Source organism: Ziziphus jujuba, chromosome 6 (assembly GCF_031755915.1).
Source record: "Ziziphus jujuba cultivar Dongzao chromosome 6, ASM3175591v1".
Classification (NCBI taxonomy): Eukaryota; Viridiplantae; Streptophyta; class Magnoliopsida; order Rosales; family Rhamnaceae; genus Ziziphus; species Ziziphus jujuba.
The window spans coordinates 8,329,202-8,352,344 of NC_083384.1; the positions used below are offsets into that span (position 1 = coordinate 8,329,202).

At 34.3% G+C, this 23,143-nt stretch overlaps 1 protein-coding gene and 1 long non-coding RNA gene across 2 annotated transcripts; both read left to right on the forward strand.

Moving 5' to 3' along the window:
- Window positions 1-6,901: 6,901 nt before the first annotated feature.
- LOC107431341 (alcohol acyl transferase 1 allele GSa-like) lies at window positions 6,902-8,799 on the forward strand. The gene is made up of 2 exons (XM_016042227.4): window positions 6,902-7,497; window positions 7,608-8,799. Exons 1-2 carry the CDS (start codon window positions 7,021-7,023, stop codon window positions 8,523-8,525), a joined length of 1,395 nt encoding a protein of 464 aa, XP_015897713.1. The 5' UTR covers window positions 6,902-7,020; the 3' UTR covers window positions 8,526-8,799.
- Window positions 8,800-15,025: 6,226 nt separating this feature from the next.
- LOC125418322 (uncharacterized) lies at window positions 15,026-21,432 on the forward strand. Its single transcript, XR_007238058.2, has 4 exons — window positions 15,026-15,591; window positions 19,148-19,230; window positions 19,815-19,887; window positions 20,906-21,432. It is a non-coding gene; the product is annotated as an uncharacterized LOC125418322 (long non-coding RNA).
- Window positions 21,433-23,143: the final 1,711 nt, after the last annotated feature.

The following is a 23,143-nucleotide window of genomic DNA, read 5'->3' on the forward strand; positions in this document are numbered from 1 at the left end:
TGATCTTAAATCACTCACAGCCAGAAATCCGATCATTATCCAAACTAAACAGTACAAAACCACCAAACAGTATCCCATCAAACAGGGCCCTCTCTCTGAAGCCTCTTTTTTTTTTTTTTTTTTTTCATTTTTTTTTGTTTTTTTTTTTGTTTTTTGGGTGAATACTGTGAATGTGAAGCCAGTCTCATGGGTAGGAGTTTGGGTAAATTATATATAGAAACTTTGAAAAAAGAAGAAGGGCCCCCTCAACTTTAGTGAGGCCCTAGGCAAAAGTTGTTATAAGGCCTTGATCAAAAACTGTTAATAATTTTTTTTAAATTAAATTTTATTTTGTATTTTAAATATATGTTTTATTTTTTTTAATATTTGAGGTAAATTTTGATAATAATTTTTTTTTTTAGTAATACTGAAATATGCAGTTGGCAAGTTCTAATCAATTTTTTGAAATAAATTAGAGAATGCCAATTAAAATATAAATATATGTGATTCATTTTTATATGATAAACAATGGTATAATTGGGAAATTGATACTAAAAGTATGAATTCATAGAAAACAAATATATATGTATATAAGAGTAAGTTGAGAAAACTCAAGAAGTGATAAATTTTTAACCTATTTTTTACTTTTTAACTATTACAAGCTTAATAGAAATATAGAAAATAAAAAATTTAATTTTTCGATAAAATGGAATGAATAGTTAATTTTGCTATTTTCCAAAAATAATATATATATATAAATTATAAATTGCAGTTAATGTAGAATTAAAAAAAAAAAGTAAATTTATAAAGTTTTCAAAAAAAATTATTCCACATTATTTATTAAATAAACTAAAATATATGAAATAATATATAATATTTTTAACATTGGTTTTTTTAGGACCTTTCATAGTGAGGGCCCAAGGCATAGGGTTTAGAGGCCCATGCCTTAAGCCGCGCGTACCATCAGGGAAACCCTTTCTATCAAGTTGGGCTATCGAAAACAATATATACACCGACCTATTTATTATAACGTCTAATCTTATCTCCTATAGCTTCCTATTAAAAACAAAACAAAACAAAACAAAACAAAAATCTTATGTCCTATCGCGCACTTACTAATAAAATTGAACTAATAGTCAATTATTTAGATCATGCAAATATACATCAAAAGAAAAGTAAAGGAGACAAATTGCGATGTATAGTAAGTGGACTAGTTTCAATCCGTAACTTTTGAATTTCCTTCTTGATCAATTATCGTTTTCTGGTTTGAGTTAGTATGTACAATTATAGCTCTGATCACTTCTGATGGGTCTAAAATTGTACTAGGGACTGCTTCTTGATTAGAGCATCAATAATACTTCCTTGACAATAATGTTATCTTGCTGACAGCAACAATAATGTCAGCATTATGATGAGTAGTACATGGTCGATTACTAACTCTTATAATTTTCCAGCTCTACTATTATCCGCTTGATTCAAATAACTTTGGAGTTGAATCATTTTTTTTTTCAATCAACACAAAGGGTAAAGTAATAAGAAAAAAGAAATGTTGTTTGTTTAGATCAAAAGAAGGGAAATCCACAATTTTTTTTTTTTTTAATCCAAAAAACCTTTTCTTTTTTCTACGTTCACAAAGAAAATATCAAAAAAGAAATAAAAGTAAATGGGGCAAATTGCGATATAGAGTAAGTGGACAAGTTTCAATTACATTATTTGACGACATGACAAGACTTTCAATTAATTAAGATGAAACATTGATTTGTTGTGTGTCAATTTTCATACGTGACATGATTTGTCATTACTCACCAAAATAAAAAATGGCATGAATAAACTGACGTCACACGTGCATCAAGACAAACCGAATTATAAAGAAATTGAAGAGAAAGCATGCAATATCAAAAAAAAAAAAGAAAAAAGAATTTCTTGGACTATAAATTACAAACTCTCACTTCATACTCATCTCAGAACAACTACTTACGTGGCATCAACAACACCATGCATAGCATTTCATGTAAAACGTTGAAGCCAGAACTAGTTGTTCCAAACTTAAGATGCTTTAATCATGGAGGAAGCGGTCCATTCAAAAAAGCAAACAAACAAACAAACAAACAAGCAAAAAATCAGACTCCAAAACCATGAATAGTGGCCAACAAAGAAACTATTTAGAAATCAACATTGTGATCTTTAATAAATTGTGGTTCTGGATTTTTTAACGTAGTCCCTTTCTATTGGTTGTCGTCATATGACATTCGATTACAGTAATATATTTCATAATCACATATAATCATGTCCCAAATGTCCAATAATAGCTGGCGAAGATATCAAACTGAAACTTTTTGCTAAAAGAACGTGCATATTTATATTTTTCCAGACCAAAATCACAATCAACATCAATATGGCTTATATCTGGAATATTAATTTCTACCACCAAAGATAATATCCAATATCGAGAGACATCAAACCAATCAAAGTTGACTTAATTAATTTCCTTGTCTCCCTTTTAATCGGTCACCATTTAGTCACAAATTAACCTCCCGTTGGCTTTCGATTATACTTCAAAAACTGTACACCAAACCAATTATCACAATCTAATCTGATCTTCCATTGATATGACCACTGGCAAATCGAATAATTTCAAATTGGCCACGTGACAAATTGGGATATTATGGTTGGATATATAATTAGCGGTCAAGGTTCAATCCTTAATTTACATGTCAGATGTTTAGATATAGATCTATCTCGAACTATAAACTTTTGAATCTTTTCTAATTAAATTACCACACTGAATGCCAAAAATATTACATTCATAAAATAATATTTCACCTATACTTTATTAGGGATGTAAGGATTTATTAAATTAGTGGTTTGACTCATTCAAGGCTGGATAATCCTTTTTTGGTACAAGAAAACATCCTTTGGTTCCAAATTATATTTCAAGAGAGAATGATTTTTAAGATATTTTGCAGCAGCCCTTGGTTTAAAATCCTAAGCTGCCTATATACTCGTTTTAAAGGACCAAGCCACTCGTAGTTCTTGAAAAGATTTTTGTTAATTATTTGAGAAATTTAGAAAGTTTAGATTTAATTTGAGAATTTTAAAATTTTGAATATGGAAACTTTGAAGTTTTGAAATTTGGAATTGGAACTGCACTTGACATTGTACTAGGCTGCCAATATATCTTTTGCGGAAGCAAGTTGACCGTAGCTCACTAAAAAGAATTTGATTTGGAGTTTTCTTGATTGATTTAATAACCTATAATATTTGTCTAGATCATTAGATTTGGGAAAACTTTAAAGAAATAATTTTATTAAAGCCTAAACTTAAAGATTTATGCATAGTAAGAACAAATAGACATCCCAAAGTCTTAAAGTTTCAATCATATACAAACATTTATCAGCATTTATTTGACCACTCAAGTTTGTAAAGATAGTTAAATAATTTTAATTTACTAAATTTATTATTTGATAATTCTTCACTGGCCGAGTTATATGCCAAATATTATATTCATAGTTGTTATTGAATTTTAATTCAATGGTTGTTTTTATTAATTGAATTCTATTTGAGAAGAATTTATTTAATAGTCATTTTATTTGATATCACTATTAATTTTGAAAGCTCTTTTGTATTGTTTGAAATATTAAAATGCTTTTTAATTTTATTAGACTACTAAAATACTTGACGTTTAATGGGGCCTCTAAAATTAATTTGATATTTAATTTATTTGGCATTTGATTTTATTTTACGCCAAATTTAATTTAATTAGCTACTTTGTATTTTGATTGGTTGGAAGCCAATCGATTTTATTAGACAATTTAATTATCTTTTTATTATTTGACAACCATTGATCTTGAGTGGGTTATATGTCAAATATATTTTTTATTTTTGAATCGTAAACTCAATTTGGCAACCAATTCGTTATATGCCAAGACTTAGATACTAAAAAAAGAGCATGTAATTATTTGAAAGAAAAAATAAAAAGGAATTTTCACCAATATCATAGACTCAGGGAGAAATCACATGTCAAAGCATTTATAGGATCTCTCAAAGATTAGATATTAGTGAAAAAAAAAAAAAGGAAAAAAGGGAGAAGAAGTGAAAATATTTAATATATTTTGTATTATTATAAAACTGCTACTGTCAGATGTGTACAGCAAGCTTATATATACAGCAGAGAGTTAATGATGGATGAGGACTGATGACTTTGAACTAACAACCCGATAACTAAGTAAATAAAATATTTACATGAGATAAGGATAGAACTAGGATAATAAGATATATACATGAGATTAGAATTGTTTATCGGCACTAACAAGAAGAATGAGATAAAAGAAAATGCTTTTGGGAATTCCTCCCCTGCTCCAACAACACACCCACCCCCCCCCCCCCCCCCCCCCCCCCCCCCCCCCTCTTCTCTTTGTCTCTTTTTTCCTTCTCTTTCTTTTTTCTTAACTCCACGCTCTGCTCTTTTTTCTTTTTTCTTTTTTTTATTCTTTTATATTTTTTATCTCCAAAAACCCCTAATTTTTTTTTTTTTGGGTCTTTGATTTCGATGCTTATAGAGAAAATAAAAAAAGTTAATTAACTCCCTATATCCCTCAATCACTTATAACCTCCCCAAATTTGCATGTTCCAAACTTCTTTCCTTTTCTTTTTTATTATTTTTATTATTATTTTTTTTTGTAATAATGAAAGAATTTCTTTTGAAAAGGATTTCACATATTAAATAAAATCTATCCAGATTTACCTGAATGAAACATGAGAAACATAAGGGAAGATAAGTGATGAGGAGGTGGTTGATAACAACCTCACCACTTCTCATTGCTTCAAACACATGGAAGGTAGTTTACAGCCACCACTATCTTTTATTTATTTATTTATTATTAGAAAAATAATGTTATCACCAGTAGTAACTATCACCATCTTACATGGCAGTGGATTCTATGTATATATATATATATATATATATATATATATAAATAAAAACAGTCTATATAGTAGTGGATCCCATGTATATATAAAAGTCATATAAATATTGGATTCGCTGACATGTAGAGTGGTGACAGTTACCATTGATGACATATAGTGTTACTCTTATTATTATTATTTTTTCACCACTGGTGACATATAGTGTTACTCTTATTATTATTATTATTATTTTCGTTTAACAAGCACAAAGCCAGGTGTGTTACGCAAATGTTTGGGACTATAATTAAAGTGAACCATTGTTTTTTTGGCCCCATCAACCAAATTATTATTATTTTTTTTGAAAATTACAAGTTACCCTAAATTCCATCCCCATGATTCGAATCCATGCTCTTATAACATAGATAAAAATGTTCAATCACTAGAGTTATCCTCTTTATCAACCGAATTATTAATTAGTTGTAACATCCTATATCGGTTGGAGAGGGGTACGAAGCGGTCTTTATAAGGCTGTGTATACCTGTCCCTTCAAAACGCATTTTGACAAAACCTTAAGGCTAAGGGGAGAGAGGGAGTGAACCCTGGGCCAAAGAGGACAATATCTTGATGCGGGTGGTACTGGCCTGTTACAGTGGTATCAGAGCCGGACCCAGATCGGTGTGCCAACTACGACGTTGGGCCCCAAGGGGGGAGAATTGTAACATCCCACATCGGTTGGAGAGGGGCACGAAGCGGTCTTTATAAGGCTGTGGATACCTCTGACGCGTTTTGACAAAATCTTGAGGCCAAGGGAGAGAGAGGGAGTGAACCCTGAGCCAAAGAGGATAATATCTTGATGCGGGTGGTACTGAGCTGTTCTTTGGCTATTGGATGTTTGAAATGATACTACTAATGTAACAGCCCAGTACCATCCGCATCAAGATATTGTCTTCTTTGGCCCAGGGTTCACTCCCTCTCTACCCCTGGCCTCAAGATTTTGTCAAAACGCGCGGATGGTACTGGGCTGTTACATTAGTAGTATCATTTCAAACATCCAATAACCAAAGAACAGCTCAGTACCACCCGCATCAAGATATTATCCTCTTTGGCTCAGGGTTCACTCCCTCTCTCCCCCTTGGCCTCAAGATTTTGTCAAAACGCGTCAGAGGTATCCACAGCCTTATAAAGACCGCTTCGTGTCCCTCTCCAACTGATGTGGGATGTTACATTAGTAGTATCATTTCAAACATCCAATAACCAAAGAGATTATTCTATATATACTATATATATATAGCCTAGCCTTAATCATAAAAATTTACTTTGATAATTCATTTTGTTTTCCGGTTGAAAACACTGTTGTCATAATATATTATATCTATTCCCTTGATTTTTCCATTTTTCCTCTTATTAGTTGTCTATGACATCTCTGAGAAAAAAAAAAAAATAATCATTGATATTGTTAATTATAATGTTATAAGTTTTAACAATGCACATGCTAAGAAGTTTACAATAAGTGATTTGCAACTTTTTTTGTTTTTTTTTTTTTTTCGGACGACATGAAAAGTACTTGGGTGAGATTATCGAATCCTGAAAATGAAGCAATTATATTTTTAATTAAAAGGTTTTAAACTGTTTTATTCTTATATTAGTATATGTGGGCATCTTAAATTTAAAATTATTCTGTGAAATAAAGTTGATTCAGATAATATGTTTTATTTTATGAAAAACAAAAATTAGTATGCCCTCTCACATCAACATCTATTAGGTCATCAGTTGTAGACACGCCTCTCTGCTCATTATATTGGAAATCATTGTAATACTAAAAACAATGATATCACTGTCAGAAGAAATAGGCGGCTTTTCCACTTGGTTATGCCACTGGGATAACATATGTTAAACTTGGAAATAAAATTTGCAACCAAAAAAAAAAAAAAAAAACAAATAATCATACTATCGTATGATAGAAGATCAATAATATATATAATAATATGGTATTATATATACATGGGTGGCTACAAGTGGTGTATAATATAAGGGTGGATTTCTATGGCTATATAAATTACAAACTCTCACTTCAGATTCATCTCATAAGCACACCTAAAATTAATCAATCCCTCATTTCCTGCCACATACTCTTCCATGGCAATATCATCATCACCATGCTTAGCATTCCATGTGAAACGTTGTAAGCCAGAACTAGTTGTACCCTCAAAACCAACACCACATGAAGTAAAGTACCTCTCAGACATTGATGACCAGGAGGGCTTAAGATTTCAAGTTCCGTTTATATGGTTTTACGAGAACAAGAAAAATCACAATAACAGTACTACTCCTTCAATGGAATTAGGAAAAGACCCTGTTAAAGTTATTAGGGAAGGACTTGGTAAGGCACTGGTTTATTACTACCCATTTGCTGGTAGACTTATGGAAGGTTATAACAGGAAGCTTATTGTGGAATGTAATGGCAAAGGGGTTTTGTTCATTGAGGCTGATGCTGATATTAGCCTTGACCAATTGGGTGATAGAATTCAATCTCCATATTCATTTCTTGATGAATTTCTTCGTAATGTTAAAGGATCAGATGGTATTCTTGGTTGTCCTTTGTTGTTAATTCAGGTGAATTAACGACATTCTTCTCTAATTTTTTTAAATATTATATATGTTTCTTTAATTTTGATGAATGAGAACTATAAGATTTTGTAAATTAATTAGTACTACTTTTGCAGGTGACTCGTTTGGCATGTGGAGGTTTTGTTTTGGCGTTGCGTTTTAACCACACAATGTGTGATTCATTTGGAGTGTTTCTGTTCTTGAAAACAATGGCAGAGATGGCAGATGGAGCAGAAGAGCCTTCAATTCCACCAGTATGGCAGAGGGAGCTCTTGACTGCCCGAAACCCACCGCGCGTAACTTGCATACACCATGAATATCATCAACAAGCAATAATTATGACTGGTGAAATGAACTCATTGGATCAAACCAACAACCTAGTCCATCGCTCTTTCTTCTTTGGTCCTTACCAAATAAAGGCCATCCAAAACCATCTTCCTCAAAACCTCATTAGCTTTTTTTCCCGATACGAGTTACTAACAGCTTGTCTATGGAGATGTCGTACGCTTGCACTGAAACTCGACGATGAGGACATCGTTAGAGTTTCGTGCATGCTGACTGCTCGAGGCAAGGACCAAGGTTCAAGTCTGCCTTTAGGGTACTATGGCAATGCATTTGCATTTCCAGCTGCTGTTTCGAAAGCTAGAGATTTATGCAAAAACTCGTTGGGATATGCAGCGGCGTTGGTGAAGAAGGCAAAAGCTGAAATGAATGAAGAGTACATAAGATCAGTAGCAGATCTTATGGTAATGAATGGAAGACCGACCTATATTGCAACAGGGAATTTTCTTGTTAGTGATGTAAGAAATGCTCGGTTAGGAGATGTGGATTTTGGTTGGGGTTTGCCTGAATATGCAGGACCTGCCATGGCTTTCCCTCGAATAAGCTTCTATGTGAAGCATAGAAACAAATGTGAAGATGGGATTTTGGTACCAATTTGCTTGCCTTTTTGGGCTATGGAGAGGTTTCAGAAAGAGCTTATGGCAATGACTCAAGAGGATGCTAAAGCAACTGAAATTATATCCAAACTTTAAGTAAAAATTTGGAAGCTTCTTCAATATTGCAGCTAATAATTTAGTTATTTTGTCTCTCCCAAACATGATTTGCAACTTTTTTTTTTTTTTTTTTGGTTGTTTTCCTTATATGGGATGTGGGGATTCAAATTTGGGATTATTGCCCAGGAAAAATCCACTGGTCTGTCTCTAACACCTTTATTTGAAGAAATAGTGGTTTCGCTTGAGTGTGATGAATGGAACAGATTTATTAAGGTAATTAATAATTTGAGAGTGGATTATGACTAGTATGCTATATGTATGATTTTCATCGGTTTATCTGCCTATTTACAGAGTTTAGTTTCATCTTTTAAGGAGCAACCAAATTTATAATTATATGGGTAATAAACCAACCATTAACCATGAATTAATTATATATTTTACTTAAATCAATCTTTTAACAAATGACAAAAGTAGTCTCCACGGAGATAGCCTAATGAGACAGTAAAGTCATTGTCATGTGGATACGTATGATCATTTAAACATACACTCCGAACTCTTAATCAAAAATTAATTATACTAAAAGAAAATTGAATTCATTTTTCTTTCAAAATCCCAATCATCTAGAGATTAATTGTAACAGCCCAGACCATCCGCATGCGATATTGTCCTCTTGAGGTTCAATCTGCACGGTTTTGTCAAAATGCATCGCAAGGGAAAAGTATCCCCACCACCTTATAAGGCGTGCTTCGTTCCCCTTTCCAACCAATATGGGACTTCACAATCCTCCCCTCTTGAGACCCAGCATCCTCGTTGGCACACCGATCCGGGTACTAGATCTGATACTATTTGTAACAGCCCAGACCACCCATATGAGATATTGTCTTCTTTGAGTTTGGAGAATCCTCTTACAATCCAGTCCTCAAGGTTTTAAAAAGTCTCTTAAAGGTTAGGGGTCTCACCCCTTCACCTGCCAGTCCCATTGGCCCGGATAACTAGCTTTGATACCAACTGTAACACCCCAGACCACCTGCATGTGATATTGTTCTCTTTGGTGTGGATATCTTTCCCTTGTGATGCGTTTTGACAAAACCATGCCGATCGGGCCCAAAGCAGACAATATCGCATGCGGGTGGTCTAGAATGTTACAGATGGTACCAGAGCCAGTACCTGGATCGGTGTGCCAGCGAGGACACTGGATCCTAAGGGGGGAGGATTGTGAAGTCCCACATCAGTTGGAAAGGGAAACGAAGCACGCCTTATAAAGTGGTGTAGATACTTTTCCCTTGCAATGCATTTTTACAAAACTGTATGGGCTGGGTCCAAAGCAGACAATATTGCATACAGGTGGTCTGAACTGTTACATTTATGATCTGATAATTAATTGGATAAATTGAATGAAAAAATATAATAGCTGTACTAGAACTGATTTAATAATATGATGCGAAACCCATATTAAATTAATAAATATTAGGCAAATTCCAAACTGATATTGTCACCCTAATTTTGTGATATGGAACTTAAAAGTAAGTCAATTTACAATACACAGGCTCAAATAAGGTCATTTTTCTTATTCAGCTTTTAAATCGCATTAAATATTAAAATTTAAAATTATATTTATTAATCATTATTTCTCATACTTAAGGATGATTATATATATATATATATATATTGTAAAAGGTCCTTAATACGAGGACTAATATAAGATTTTCCTTTTTCAGCTTTTGAATTACATCAAATATTAAGATTTAAAATTACAATTATTAATCATTGATGCCCATACTTGAGATTGACTATATATATATAAAAGGTCTCTAATGTGAGGACTAATATAAGATTTTCCTTTTCAGTCATTAAATCTCAGTATAAGATTTTCCTTTTGAGTCATTAAATCACATCAAAAGCTGATATTTAAAGTTACATTTATTAATCACCGTGTCTTATACTTTAGACTAATTATATATGTATATATATATATATATGAGTGTACATACAACTACATTTATTTCATATTAATTTTTTCTTGTTATATTTTTAAAATTTATGGTTTGGCTGTAACACCCACTCTTTTACTCAATCGACATTGACCAAATTATTGTATTTTTTGTATCCTATAAAGGCTTGTTTAGTCTTTCAACTACGTTCATAGTTAACTTTGACCCCTAAATATTTTTTTTGGCATTAACTTGTTGCCGAGACATTCCTAGGGTTTAGCTATGACACCCCATTGATATTGTCCTTAATTTGGTGCCCTATCAATGTTGTCCTTAATTTGTCCACCACACTCCAAACGATATGATTTTAAATTTCAAACTTCTCAGAAGGTCACCTATCTTAGAATTGATTCAACTAAAGCATCCTTTACTCTAGAGTTTTTTCTCAAACCTTGAAGTCAATCTTTTTGAAAAAGCATCTTTTGTTAAAAAAATATCTATTTTACATTTGAACCATCATCCTTTCAAACAATATGGGATTAGACACCAGTTAGCCTTACCAATAAAGTATCTTGTTAGTGTCCCGCATCTGTCCACTCTTATCCTGACAACCTTACACCAAATCATCACTGGTTATCACAATTCACCCCAACCCAATGTATTGTTCACTAATCTTTCCCCTCTTTGCCTCACATCTTTCAAAGCTCACAGCTCTTACATTAGCATTTATGTAAAGTTCAAGAGAAATGGAGAGGATGGGATTTTGGTTTTGATATCATTGCCATTTTTGGCTATGGAGAGGTTTGATGTAACACCCCGTCCCGAACCATTTCGGAATTTTTGCACGTTGACCGAGGTTGACCGTTGACCGTTGACCGAAGGGGTCAAAAGTTGACTTTTTGACTCGGTGGGAATTTCGAGTTGACCAGGGTACCGTGGCGAAGTGCACGATGCCCCGAGTTCATAGACTGGTAGCACGTTGAAAACAGAGCTACGGTTTGAAAGTTTTGAGCAAAACAAGTTGAGGTCCAAACTGTTTGACTTTTTATTCATGCAAGGTTGAGCTTTGACTCATGCATGGTTGTGAAGTGCTCGTCGATACGAGTCCGTAGACTAGCGGCACGTCCAATTTGGACATGTGGTTTGAAAGTTATGGACTTGTAAAGTTTTTCAAATACTGTATTATTTTATTATTATTTTTGAACGCGTAACGATGTGCCACGTGTGACTTAATGAAGGTGACCATGTGTCACCATGTTGAGAAGCCACATGTCAACCATGTGTAAAATCAAATTATTTTTATTATTATTTTAAATAATAATATTTTTATTTAATTAATTTGAATTTATTTGTTTTATTTTCCCTTTTCTTTTTCTTTTTCTTTTTCTTTTTCTTTTCTTTTCCCCACGTGGGAAAACACCATTTCTTTTTTTTCTTTTTTTTCTTTTTCTTTTTTTTTTCTTTTTTTTTTTCCTTCTTCTTCCCCGAGCACCAAAACACAAAACACACAGTTTTTTTTTATCCCACCGGCCGTCCCTCTCTCTCTCCTTGCTGCACTTTTTCCGGCCACCCATACAGTACACGCGCCGGCCACCGTCCAAGCCCACCACCTCACGACCTCGGCCACCAAATTTCCCAGCCAGCCGCCGCCGGACGCGCCCAGATCGGGCCGGCGAAGTCGCGGCGGCGAGGTGAAATTTTTTCGGCGATTCTCACCGTTTCCGACCAACCCAGCCCGTTCCATACCTCTATTCCACTATTTTCGACCCCTCTGAGTTCATTTCCGGGGTTAGTTTGCCCAAAATCCCCACCGTTTGAAAGATCCCTCAAGATCAAAACCGGCCGAAGCTTCCCGACCAAATTCCGGCCACCTCCGGCGGAATTGGGGTCGATGCAGACCGGATTTGTGATCCTCGTCCCACGAGCTTCGATTTGGTATATCATTCGCATATTTTGGTTAAAGTTTGTGTTTTGACCCCCCGGATACCGAGTATTATTTACCCGATTAAAATATTAATTTATTTAACTGTCTGTGAATTTTGTTCTAGGAGCACCGGTGAGTTGTGAAATTGATCCCATGGTGGATCATGGGTTAATTGCGTGCTCCAGGTGAGTGACCCACCTTCAAAAATTATTTTAGGCAATTAATTATGTTTATTTGGTATTTAAATTATGCTCATGTGGTGTGGGTTATTTATGGTTTTATTTTGGTTTAATTTATTTGTTATGCATGAGCAAGGTATGTTTCGGTATTAATTTTACGTGGTTTTCAGTATTAATTTTTCGGGGCATAATTGGGTTAAATATTTTACGACAATATTTGGTTATATTTTATAAATTATGTCCGTGGTATTTTTATGGTTGCATCTCGTATTTCGAGAAAATTGTGGTTTGTTATTATCGCTGTTTCATACCGGTCTGGTTAAATAAAAATGTGTGGGATGGTAAGTGTGGTAATTTAATGTATTTCCCACGGTAATTTTGGAAAAACGGTACGGTTAGTTATTATTGTTTATTTTTAGACGCACTCATACAGTATTGGTGTTCTGGTGTATGGTGTATGGACACGTGGTAGCACGCGGTTATTATGTGGTTTAGCGTGCGGTTATTACTTCACCCGTGAGTTGCCATTGGACCGTGGGCAGGCAAGGTTATTGTTGTGCACAGCCGCCCTCCTCCTTGGCCGGGTTGATGGTTTTAGCAGCGGTACTGTCGGGACGCCGAAGTGACCGTTGCAGGTTTCTCTCTTTAACCCCCCCGCCAGTCGGTGCTCAAGACGCTGGGTATCGGAGGGCATCACCAGTATATGGTGTGGTGCGTCGGTGTAAATTGCAAATAATGTTTTAAACCCTAAAGGTGTTCTAAAATTATTTATTATAATTTATTGCAGTTTATTTATATTTGGGGTATTTATTTATTTGTTTATTAGTTGTTTATTAATTTATTTGGTTCCTTGGTTTTCGGGAAGTACGTACATCGGGTTTTGTGAAAATGTTTTAAAAGGGGAACTTTTCCAACTGAGAGAATTGTAAGGGTTTTGAGAGAAATTATTATTTTCCCATTTAATTTTTATCTATCTACTGTATTACCGTGGTATTATATTGTATAGTAGATAAGGTCACTCACGGAGATGATTAGCATCTCACACTCTTAAATTCCATTCCCCTAGGTCCAGGTTGGAGATGTTGATTGTCCGGGGCGAGCCCAACGTCTCAGTTCGTTGCTGAAGGTTCAAGAAGTTTTTCTTCCCTTTTTCCTCTTGAACTTGTATTGTTTCTTTATCTGTCATTTTATAAATTCCACATTTGTTGTATAATGCTCTGTATACTGTTTTGGATGTGTAGTTGTTTTTATGCACTGGGTTGCTGCTGTTGTTTTCTTTTGAAGTGCTGAAATTTGTGGAACCAATTTGTAGTTTGTGGGAGGAATAAGGGGATGTTTTTTTGAAGTGTGTTTTCAGTGTAGGTAAATTTGTGGTAAGTAAATCCCTTAGGGGAGGTGCTGCCGGATTTTCCGTTGGAAGGTTCGGTGGTACTTCCCTGGGATCAGGGCTTGTCTAGGGTTCCGGGGAAGGAATTCTGGACGGGTCCTGACATTTGAACTTTCGAGAAAGGAGGTGAAAGTGATCGATCACGAACCTAATGGGTATAACAATAAACCTATTAAGATATTATCGACACTTAACAATATATTTGAAAATTAAAAGTTCCTTATAGAAATTGCTTGTGTGCAATTGTGAATGTTTGCTGGGTTATCTTTTTATTTTTTGTGATATAGTAAATTGAACTTGGTCTAATTTGGAAATATCATACCATAAAACAAAGCCCAGTAAAAAATTACAATTGCCTAATATTCTTTTATTTGAAGCATTTCAATCAACAATTTCAGAATTATTGCTTTAATCATATCGGAAGCCGTATATATAAATGATTTCCTCAAAAATATCTCTCAACTTATGTTGGAAGATAAATAATGTTTATGTCCAATCATCAAATACTTTTATTTTAATTATATATATATATATATTTTTTTTTCATGGACCATCTTGATTTTACATAATAATCATTTAATTTTTTTAAAAAAAAATTTTAAAACTAAAATCATAATATGGAAAAATAAACCCTTTAAAAATAACTAATTAGTTTATCATGTAAGTATGGGAGTCCCACTTTTATTTTCCACATGAATTTGTCTCCCAAAATAACATGGGAGATATCTCATAAGAGATCATTTTTTTTCTCTCTCTCTCTCTCTCTCTCTCTCTCTCTATATATATATATATATATGCATCTCAAAGAAACAATGTATACTGGCCAACAAATAATACTATTCCTTGCTGGAAAAATAAGCAAGTATAAATCAATAATCAGCCAACATTGTCCAGCATGGGCAAGGCCTATGGTAAACTTTTTGTAAATAAACATGCATAATTATATCCGTCGCGAAAATCACTATTAACATCAGCATGGGCCAGAATCTTATCTTTTTAAACCAAACAATATCAGGAAAATTTCCAATTATCAAGGGCCCGTTTGAGATGCGTGGTTGGTTTTCATTGGGGGAATTTGGCCTTTACCCCTGTTGGAGTCCTCCTAATGATATCTACCCACTCGATTCTAAATCGTTTTGTTTTGTCCTTTTATTTTTTAATATTCCTATAGTACCCTTTTGAGATATCAAAAACAAATTAAACGAAAAGTCCATTGTTCCCTTCTCTGTTTTTTTCTTTCTTTCACTTCCCTTCGAGTTATACTCCTTCAAAATCTTCGCCGGCTTTTCTCTTCTCCTTCCTCACCCTTCCCCCAAAAACAGTAGATTTAGGGTTAGGGTTTGAGTTTTGAATTTCCAATTCAAACGTAATCGACGACGGTGTCTAAGTATTCAAATGTGTGAGCATTAGACACTGAACTGAAGCAGTCAGATCCCAAACAAAATAAAAACAAAGAGAGAGAGAGGAAATGATGAAGTAATGGCGAGCAAGGAAGAGAGGGCAGTGAAGGAGACTGCTCTTGCTAATCTTATTGTAAGGTTTTTTTGTCATAGCTTTAAAAAATGACCCATTGTGTTTTCAATTTTATTTTTCAGTTAGGTAGTTACGCTAATCTGATCATATACCATGACAATTCCTTGCAAGCAGTATGGTCAAACAATAAAGGTGATCGAAGACTTATTAGGTGGGTCTTATTATGATAAGTGTTAACTGGATAACCATTTTATGCTTGCTCATGTCCTTTGTATGCTTGCTCTATGTTAAATGACATTTTATTGATATCTGTCTTGATTTTCATTTTAAAAGATATTATGTTAGGAAGGCAGAGCGTGAACTAAAATCACTTATTATTTACTTTGCCTATGAAACCTGCAAATTAGGCAATTGTGTAATTTGGGCTATGATTATTTATGCAATCCCCATGTAATATATTGATTATTGGAATTAAGCTCTTTTTCGTTCCTAATTTATATATCAACTTGAATTTCTATCGAGGTTAAAAAGCTAAATTACTGGGTTTTGTATTAAATAAACTGGTCTTTTGATACCTTCTTATTTGCTATTAATTTTTCTGTTTATCCATCAATTGGATAGAAATTATCTGCGATTTGTGCATATTTCTCGAATAATTTTGCTACATATCCCTGGTTGCCTTGAATTATATTTTGATGCCTAGCAGCTTAAATTTATGTAACACCCCGTCCCGAACCATGTCGGAATTTTTTGCACGTTGATCGAGGTTGACCGTTGACCGTTGACCAAAGGGGTCAAAAGTTGATTTTTTTGACCCGGTTGGAATTCTAGGTTGACTGAGGTACCGTTACGAAGTACACGTTGGCACGAGTTCGTAGACTAGTAGCACGTTGAAAATGGAGCTACGGTTTGAAAGTTATGAGCAAAACAAGTTGAGGTCCAAACTATCCAAGGGGTGCCGGAGTTGACTTTTTATTCATGCAAGGTTGAGCTTTGACTCATGCATGGTTGTGAAGTGCTCGTCGATACGAGTCCGTAGACTAGCAGCACGTCCGATTTGGACATGTGGTTTGAAAGTTATGGACCTGTAGAGTTTTTCAAATACCGTATTATTTTAATATTATTTTTTTTAAACGTGTAACGATGTGCCACGTGTGACTTAATGAAGGTGACCATGTGTCACCATATTGAGAAGCCACATGTCAACCATGTGTAATATCAAATTATTTTTATTATTATTTTAAATAATAATATTATTATTTAATTATTTAATTATTTTTATTTTCCTTTTTCTTTTTCTTTTTCTTTTCCTTTTTCTTTTCTTTTACTTTTTCTTTTCTTTTCCCCACGTGGGAAAACACCCTTCCTTTCTTTTCCCTTCCTTCCCTTCTTCTTCCCCGAGCCCGACAGAGACAAAAAGAACCACACAGCTTTCTCTCCCTCCTGTTGTCTCTCTCTCTCCCGTGTTTTTAAATTCCGGCCACCCATTGTCCACACGCGCCGGCCAGTGATGAGTGGAGGGAGGAGGCAAGCTCGGCCACCAATTTTCGCGGTCACCGGCCGCCGGAAGCGCGCTGGAAAAATTTCTCTCTCCTCTTTTCTTATGTTTTCCGGCCAGCCCAGTCCGAATTAAACCTCCTCTCCCCCTATTTTGGGTCCTCTGAGTTCAAATATGGCCTCCAATCTTAAAAATTCAAAGCGGTTTGCGAGATACGAGGAATTGAAAACCGGCCGAAGCTTTTCGGCCAAATTTCGGCCACCTCCGGCGGAATTGGGGTCGATGGAGACCGGATTTGTAATCCTCATCACTCAAGCTTCGATTCCGTATATTATTCGACTATTTTTGATAACGTTTGTGTTTGACCCCCCCGGGTACCGGGTATTATTTACCCGATTAAAATATTAATTTATTTGACTGTGTGTGAATTTTGTTCTAGGAGCACGGATGAGTAATGGAATTGATCCCATGGTGGATCATGGTTTAATTGCGTGCTCCAGGTGAGTGACCCACCTTTAAAAATGTTTTTGGGGTAATTGATAATATTTATGTGGTGTTAAATTGATATCTGTAATTTGTGCTCATGTGACATATTTTAAATACAATCGGGAAAAATATTATTTTATATATATATTTACCCATTGGTGCTAAATGGAATTTTTGGGTTATCAAGAAATTCCCGATTTTTATTATTGTGGTTAAATAGTATTTATTACACATGAGCGAGTATTTTCAGTAATTCGTAGTGTTTGGATTTTATATTATTTTTCGAGCATAATTGGGTTAAATATTTTATGAAAATATTTGTTTGAGTTGGTGGTTTGATTTTATAAATTATGCCCACGGTATTTTAATGGTTGAACCTCGTATTACGAGAAAATGTATGGTTTTATTTGTTATCGATGTTTTCGTACCGGTTTGTTAAATAAAAATATGGGGGATGGTAAGTGTGAAAATTTGATATATTTCCCATGGTAATTTTGGAAAACGGTACGGTTGGTTTAATAATTGTTTTAGACGCACTCATACAGTATTGGTGTTCTGGTATATGTATATGTGGTTCAGCGCGCAAGTATTATTATTTCACCCGTGAGTTGCCATTGGACCGTGGGAAAGCAAGTTTGTTATTGCACACAGCCGCCCCCCTCCTTGGCCGGGATGATGGTTTCAGCAGCGGTACTGTCGGGACGCCGAAGTGCCGTTTGCAAGTTTCTCTCTTTAATCTCCCCGCCAGTCGGTGCTCAGGACGCTGGGTATCGGAGGGCATCACTGGTATATAGTGTGGTGTGTCAAGTACAAATTTTTCTGATAGAAATTTCAAACCCCAAAGAGTACAAAATTATTTATTATAATTTATTACAGTTTATTTATATATGGGATATTTATTTATTTATTTATTTGTTATTTATTAAATTATTTGGTCCCTTGGTTTTCGGGAAGTACGAATATCGGGTTTTGTGAAAATGTTTTAAAAAGGGAAACATTTCCAACGGAGTGAATAGTGAGGGTTTTGAGAGAAATTGTTACTTCAATTTTTATTTATTTATTTATTTACTTAATTGTTCGGTATTGATTAATTAAATCCTTTATTTGGTATATTATATTAAAGGTGTACAGTAGATAGGGTCACTCACTAAGATGATTAGCATCTCACACTCTTAAATTCTGTTCCCCTAGATCCAGGTTGGAGACGTTGATTGTCCGGGACGAGCCCAACGTCTCAGTTCGTTGCCGAAGGTTCAAGAAGTTTTTCTTCCCTTTTTTCTCTCGAACTTGTATTGCTTCTTTATCTGTCATTTTATAAATTCCACATTTATCTGTATAATGTTTTGTATACTGTATTGGACATGCAGTTGTTATTTATGCACTGGGTTGTTGCTGCTTTAATTGAAGTGTTGAAATTTGTGGAACCAATTTGTAGCATCGTGGGAGGAATAAGGGGATGCTTTTTTTAGAAGTGTGTTTTCAGTGCAGGTAATTTTTGGTTAGTCCTACCCTTAGGGGAGGTGCTGCCGGATTTTCCGTTGGAAGGTTCGGTGGTATTTCCCTGGGATCAGGGCTTGTCTAGGGTTCCAGGTAAGGAATTCTGGACGGGTCCTGACATTTATGTATTTACTAAAATTGGTCTTCCAACACTTTTGTAGTTCTTTTTTTATTTTTATACCCTACTTTAGTGGTCATGTTTTTTTTACATTGCCCACCTTGAAATGTTTATACATTTTAAAGTATCACTTTATGGTAAATATACATTTTCTTTAAATATTTGCAGGGTGGATATTGTTGATTGAGGATTTCAATATTTGACCTTCGTCCTGGAATGGATGGAAGTGATGAGAATTCAATTGTATAGTGGTAAGGAAAACAAGTATCTCTTCTTACTTTTTTTTTTCTTTTTTTTTTTTTCCCCGAAGCAATTTTTTAGAAACTAAGTTCTAATATTGTATATATGCTTTTCTATTTGTACAATACATAAATTTTTTAGTTGCATTTATGAGCTCATGTTTTCCACATCAAGATCTTGAAATGATTTGAAATTCCTTAAGCTTCGTCTTATCGCACCATATTATATATATATATTTTTTTAAACAATGAAATATACTTAGTGTGATCATTGAACCAATTCCTACTTCTTTTTTTCTTACAATTCTTAAATTTTCTTTTTAATACTCATTCTTGATGTAATTCCTTGAACAAGCAATTGGTACTTCAAAGAGGCATAATGAATTAAAGAAATTGTTTTCCCTATAAAGTGGATATGCTAGTGTCAAACAAAAGAAGAATTTACGAAAGAACTAAAACCTTAAGCAACCTGACAAGAAAATACATTTTTCATTATTTTTATTATGATAATAAGTGTTATTTTCAAATTCTGATTTCTATATTCTGTGAGGTTTTTGTGTTCCTCAAATGGTGTCATTTACATATATTCTATACAGGGTAAAGATGGGTGCAACACTTCACAGGTCTTCGAAAGGACAGGCAAGAGGGTTAAAACCTCCATACCTTATGGTAAAATCTGTTTTTGATATCTTTTTATTTTGCTTTTATCTTGTGCAAACACTTATTTATATGGTGAAAATGAGACACTGACTTTTGTAGCTTGTGCATGTATGTTTCATTCTAATATAAAGAGAAGTCTACCTCTTATTTCCTACATGTACTTTAACTTATTTTCTATTTCTCTTGATTATTTATTAGCATGCATTTCTTCCTCCATATTCGAAGTACAATTTGTTTGTACGTTATGTCCTGTGTCCACTGTCTTCTTAGTGTTTACTTGTTGAAATTTATCTTTTAAGCATATCTTGGTTATGCAGCCCTTTTTTGGGATGTTTGGATATGGAGGACCTATTGCGTCTATGCATCTAGGAAGGTATGAGTTGCAGCTTCATTTGTGTCTTCATTTTGATTGAATATTCCAAAATGTTTAGTTTTACCTTTTCTCATTTCACTGTCCTGTCGTAGGCATGGTTTTGTTTCTTTGAAGATAGAATTACAAGAAAGTATATACGTTACATCTTGAGAGAGAAGCCTTACTCGACAGTTCTGGCTCTGAACATACCTGGACGATAGTTAAGTTGCATACCAGTTTCGTGATCTGTCAGAGGGCCATATTTTTTAATGCTTTTATATGATTTCTCTTACATCTTTGCAATAGAACCATCCAATGGTTTTCAATCTCTTGTACTAATGGACAACTTCATTTCCATTTTAGACTGATGGTGGTATCAAAAATCCCTTAGAAGATGAAATTAGGGACACACCCCATAGAGAACTACTCTGTTTCTATTATTTTATACTTTTGGCATGGTCAAATGGAGAAATTATGTGTCAATTACAAGAATTTACTCGTGCCAGCTGGGAATTTGACAAAATGATAGCTGTTGAATTTTATTTTTTTTATAAGTGGGATTCCTTCCGGTAATTTTCACGTTGTACCTGACCAGAAGAATATATGTGCTTGCTTTTATGTGATTATGATCAATTATTTGAACATGCTACCTGATATAATTTTTTTTGGTGGTAGATGGGTGGATAAAATCCTTGAGGCATTAAGAGGATATGACCACTAGAGGACTGGCTGTTAATTGTTTAGGTGAAAAAAGCAGTTGCTTGTTTTTGTTCCTTCCTTGGTTTCCTCCAGATGCAGGTATATGAGATGATGTGAGAGGTGTAGAATAAGGCAGCAACACAGATATGGAAAAGTTTAAGTTTCTATTTATGTGATTGCATGCCAGTAGCAATACAATATGTTAGAATGTTTAACATCCTGAACAGCTCATATCTGGTAGCTAGATCATTCTTTTGAAGTTAGTGAAGAGCAATAATTTTATGGAAAGCCAACTTTCCTGCTTGATAATGACCCTACATCTTTTTTACTGTGCCTTAACGATGAGCTATTACCACTCTTAGTAAAATAATGAGCACTAGTGTAGTTATGATTCATGTCCAAGTAGTATTTGTTCCTTTTCAATGATGTTATTGTATAATACTTCTGTACATTATAAGCAAATAATGGAAGCTCACTTTAATATGTTTTCTATATTATTCTTATACACTCTGATCTGCTTCAGTTATTTTGTTTATTAATCTCCATGCAACATGCTTTGAATCCAAAAACATCCTTGAGTGTCAGTGCTTTATTGCTGGGGTCCTTTGTAGATGCCTTCATTTCTGGTGAGGTGGTAAAAATAACTACATTTTGACCTTATGCTGAGCAGAACCTAACTTGTGAACATGCCAAGGTTTAATTCTTATACACTTTGAGAACGTTTATTTACACCAAGATTTGTCTCAATGCAACTTCATTTGATGATGAGAATCATGGTAAACAAAAGAAAACACACAAAAATATGATAAAACAATATTCAAAAATTGGAAATGAACAAGATTTCCAACGGGCAAACCGTCAATAATCTACCTCTTTTTTTTGCAACCTTACAAGATTACCAACCTTGCTGGAAAACTTGATGAATGATGGGAATAAAAGACAATGGGGGCATGTTATGCGGTATGCGTGTGTTATGCAATGTAGTAAGGAATGCAATTAGTAGCTCAACCGCGTAACATGTGTTTTGGCATAATATACGTTGGTTTTATGTGTTGTTTTGTTGGCAAAGTCATCTATTGTATTGTGTTTCTAAAATATCATTCTGTGTTCAGTTATTTGTTCAGTTTTTTGTAGGTATCTTACTGTTTCATGGATGCTATTACTGCCCAATTGTACTTACCGATGCATCGTCGGTAATTGACATTTGTCCACCGTCGTAAAAGAATCACCACAATTCCATCCGACAACTTCAATCGTGTATGTTTCCACCGAGAACATGCTAAATCTAGCTTTATTAATAATAAATGTTGACAAAGTAAGAGAAAAAATGACATTAATAAGTGAAAACATTCAATTTATAGTTGCTGGAAAACTTACCGTAAGTTTCATTGGTAATTACCGAAACCCCTATTTTAATCACATTTTACCAATTTTTTGGCGTCTACAAGTCTCCTAATGTGTGTTAAATGGAACAACATGCAAAATATACATTCTTCAATGATCCTAAGGAGAAAAAACCCTAAATGTTATGAAAATGTTCTCAAATTGGCACAAAAATTTGATTACTGTAGGGCCTTCGATAATTACCGATGAAACCTACGGTAATCAATTTGTAGTTGCTGGAAAAATTACCGTAGGTTTCATTGGTAATTATCGAAACCCCTATGATAATCACATTTTACCAATTTTTTGGCCCCCACAAGTCTGATAATGTGTGTTAAATGCAAAACATGAAAAATATACATTCTTTAATGATCCTAAGGAGAAAAAACCCCAAACGTTCTGAAAATGTTCTCAAATTGGCACAAAAATTTGATTACCATAGGGCCTTCAGTAATTACCGATGAAATCTACTATAATCAATTTGTAGTTGCTGAAAAAATTACCGTAGGTTTAATCGGTAACTAACGAAACCCCTATGGTTATCACATTTAACCAATTTTTTAACTCCCACAAATCCCCTAATGTGTGTTAAATGCAACAACATGTAAAACATACATTCTTCAATGATCCTAAAGAGAAAAAATCTCAAAAGTTCTGAAAAAGTTCTCAAATTGGCAAAATAATTTGATTACTGTAGGGCCTTTGGTAATTACTAACGAAACCTACGGTAATCAATTTCTAGTTGCTGAAAAAATTACATTAGGTTTCATCGGTAATTACCGAAACCCTTATGGTTATCACATTTTATGAATTTTTTGGCCCCCATAAGTC

Coding starts and splice junctions, on each gene's coding strand:
- LOC107431341 (XM_016042227.4), top strand. CDS start 7,021: ATGGCAATATCATCATCACCATGCTTAGCATTCCATGTGAAACGTTGT. Junction 7,498..7,607: donor GTCCTTTGTTGTTAATTCAG/GTGAATTAACGA, acceptor CTACTTTTGCAG/GTGACTCGTTTGGCATGTGG.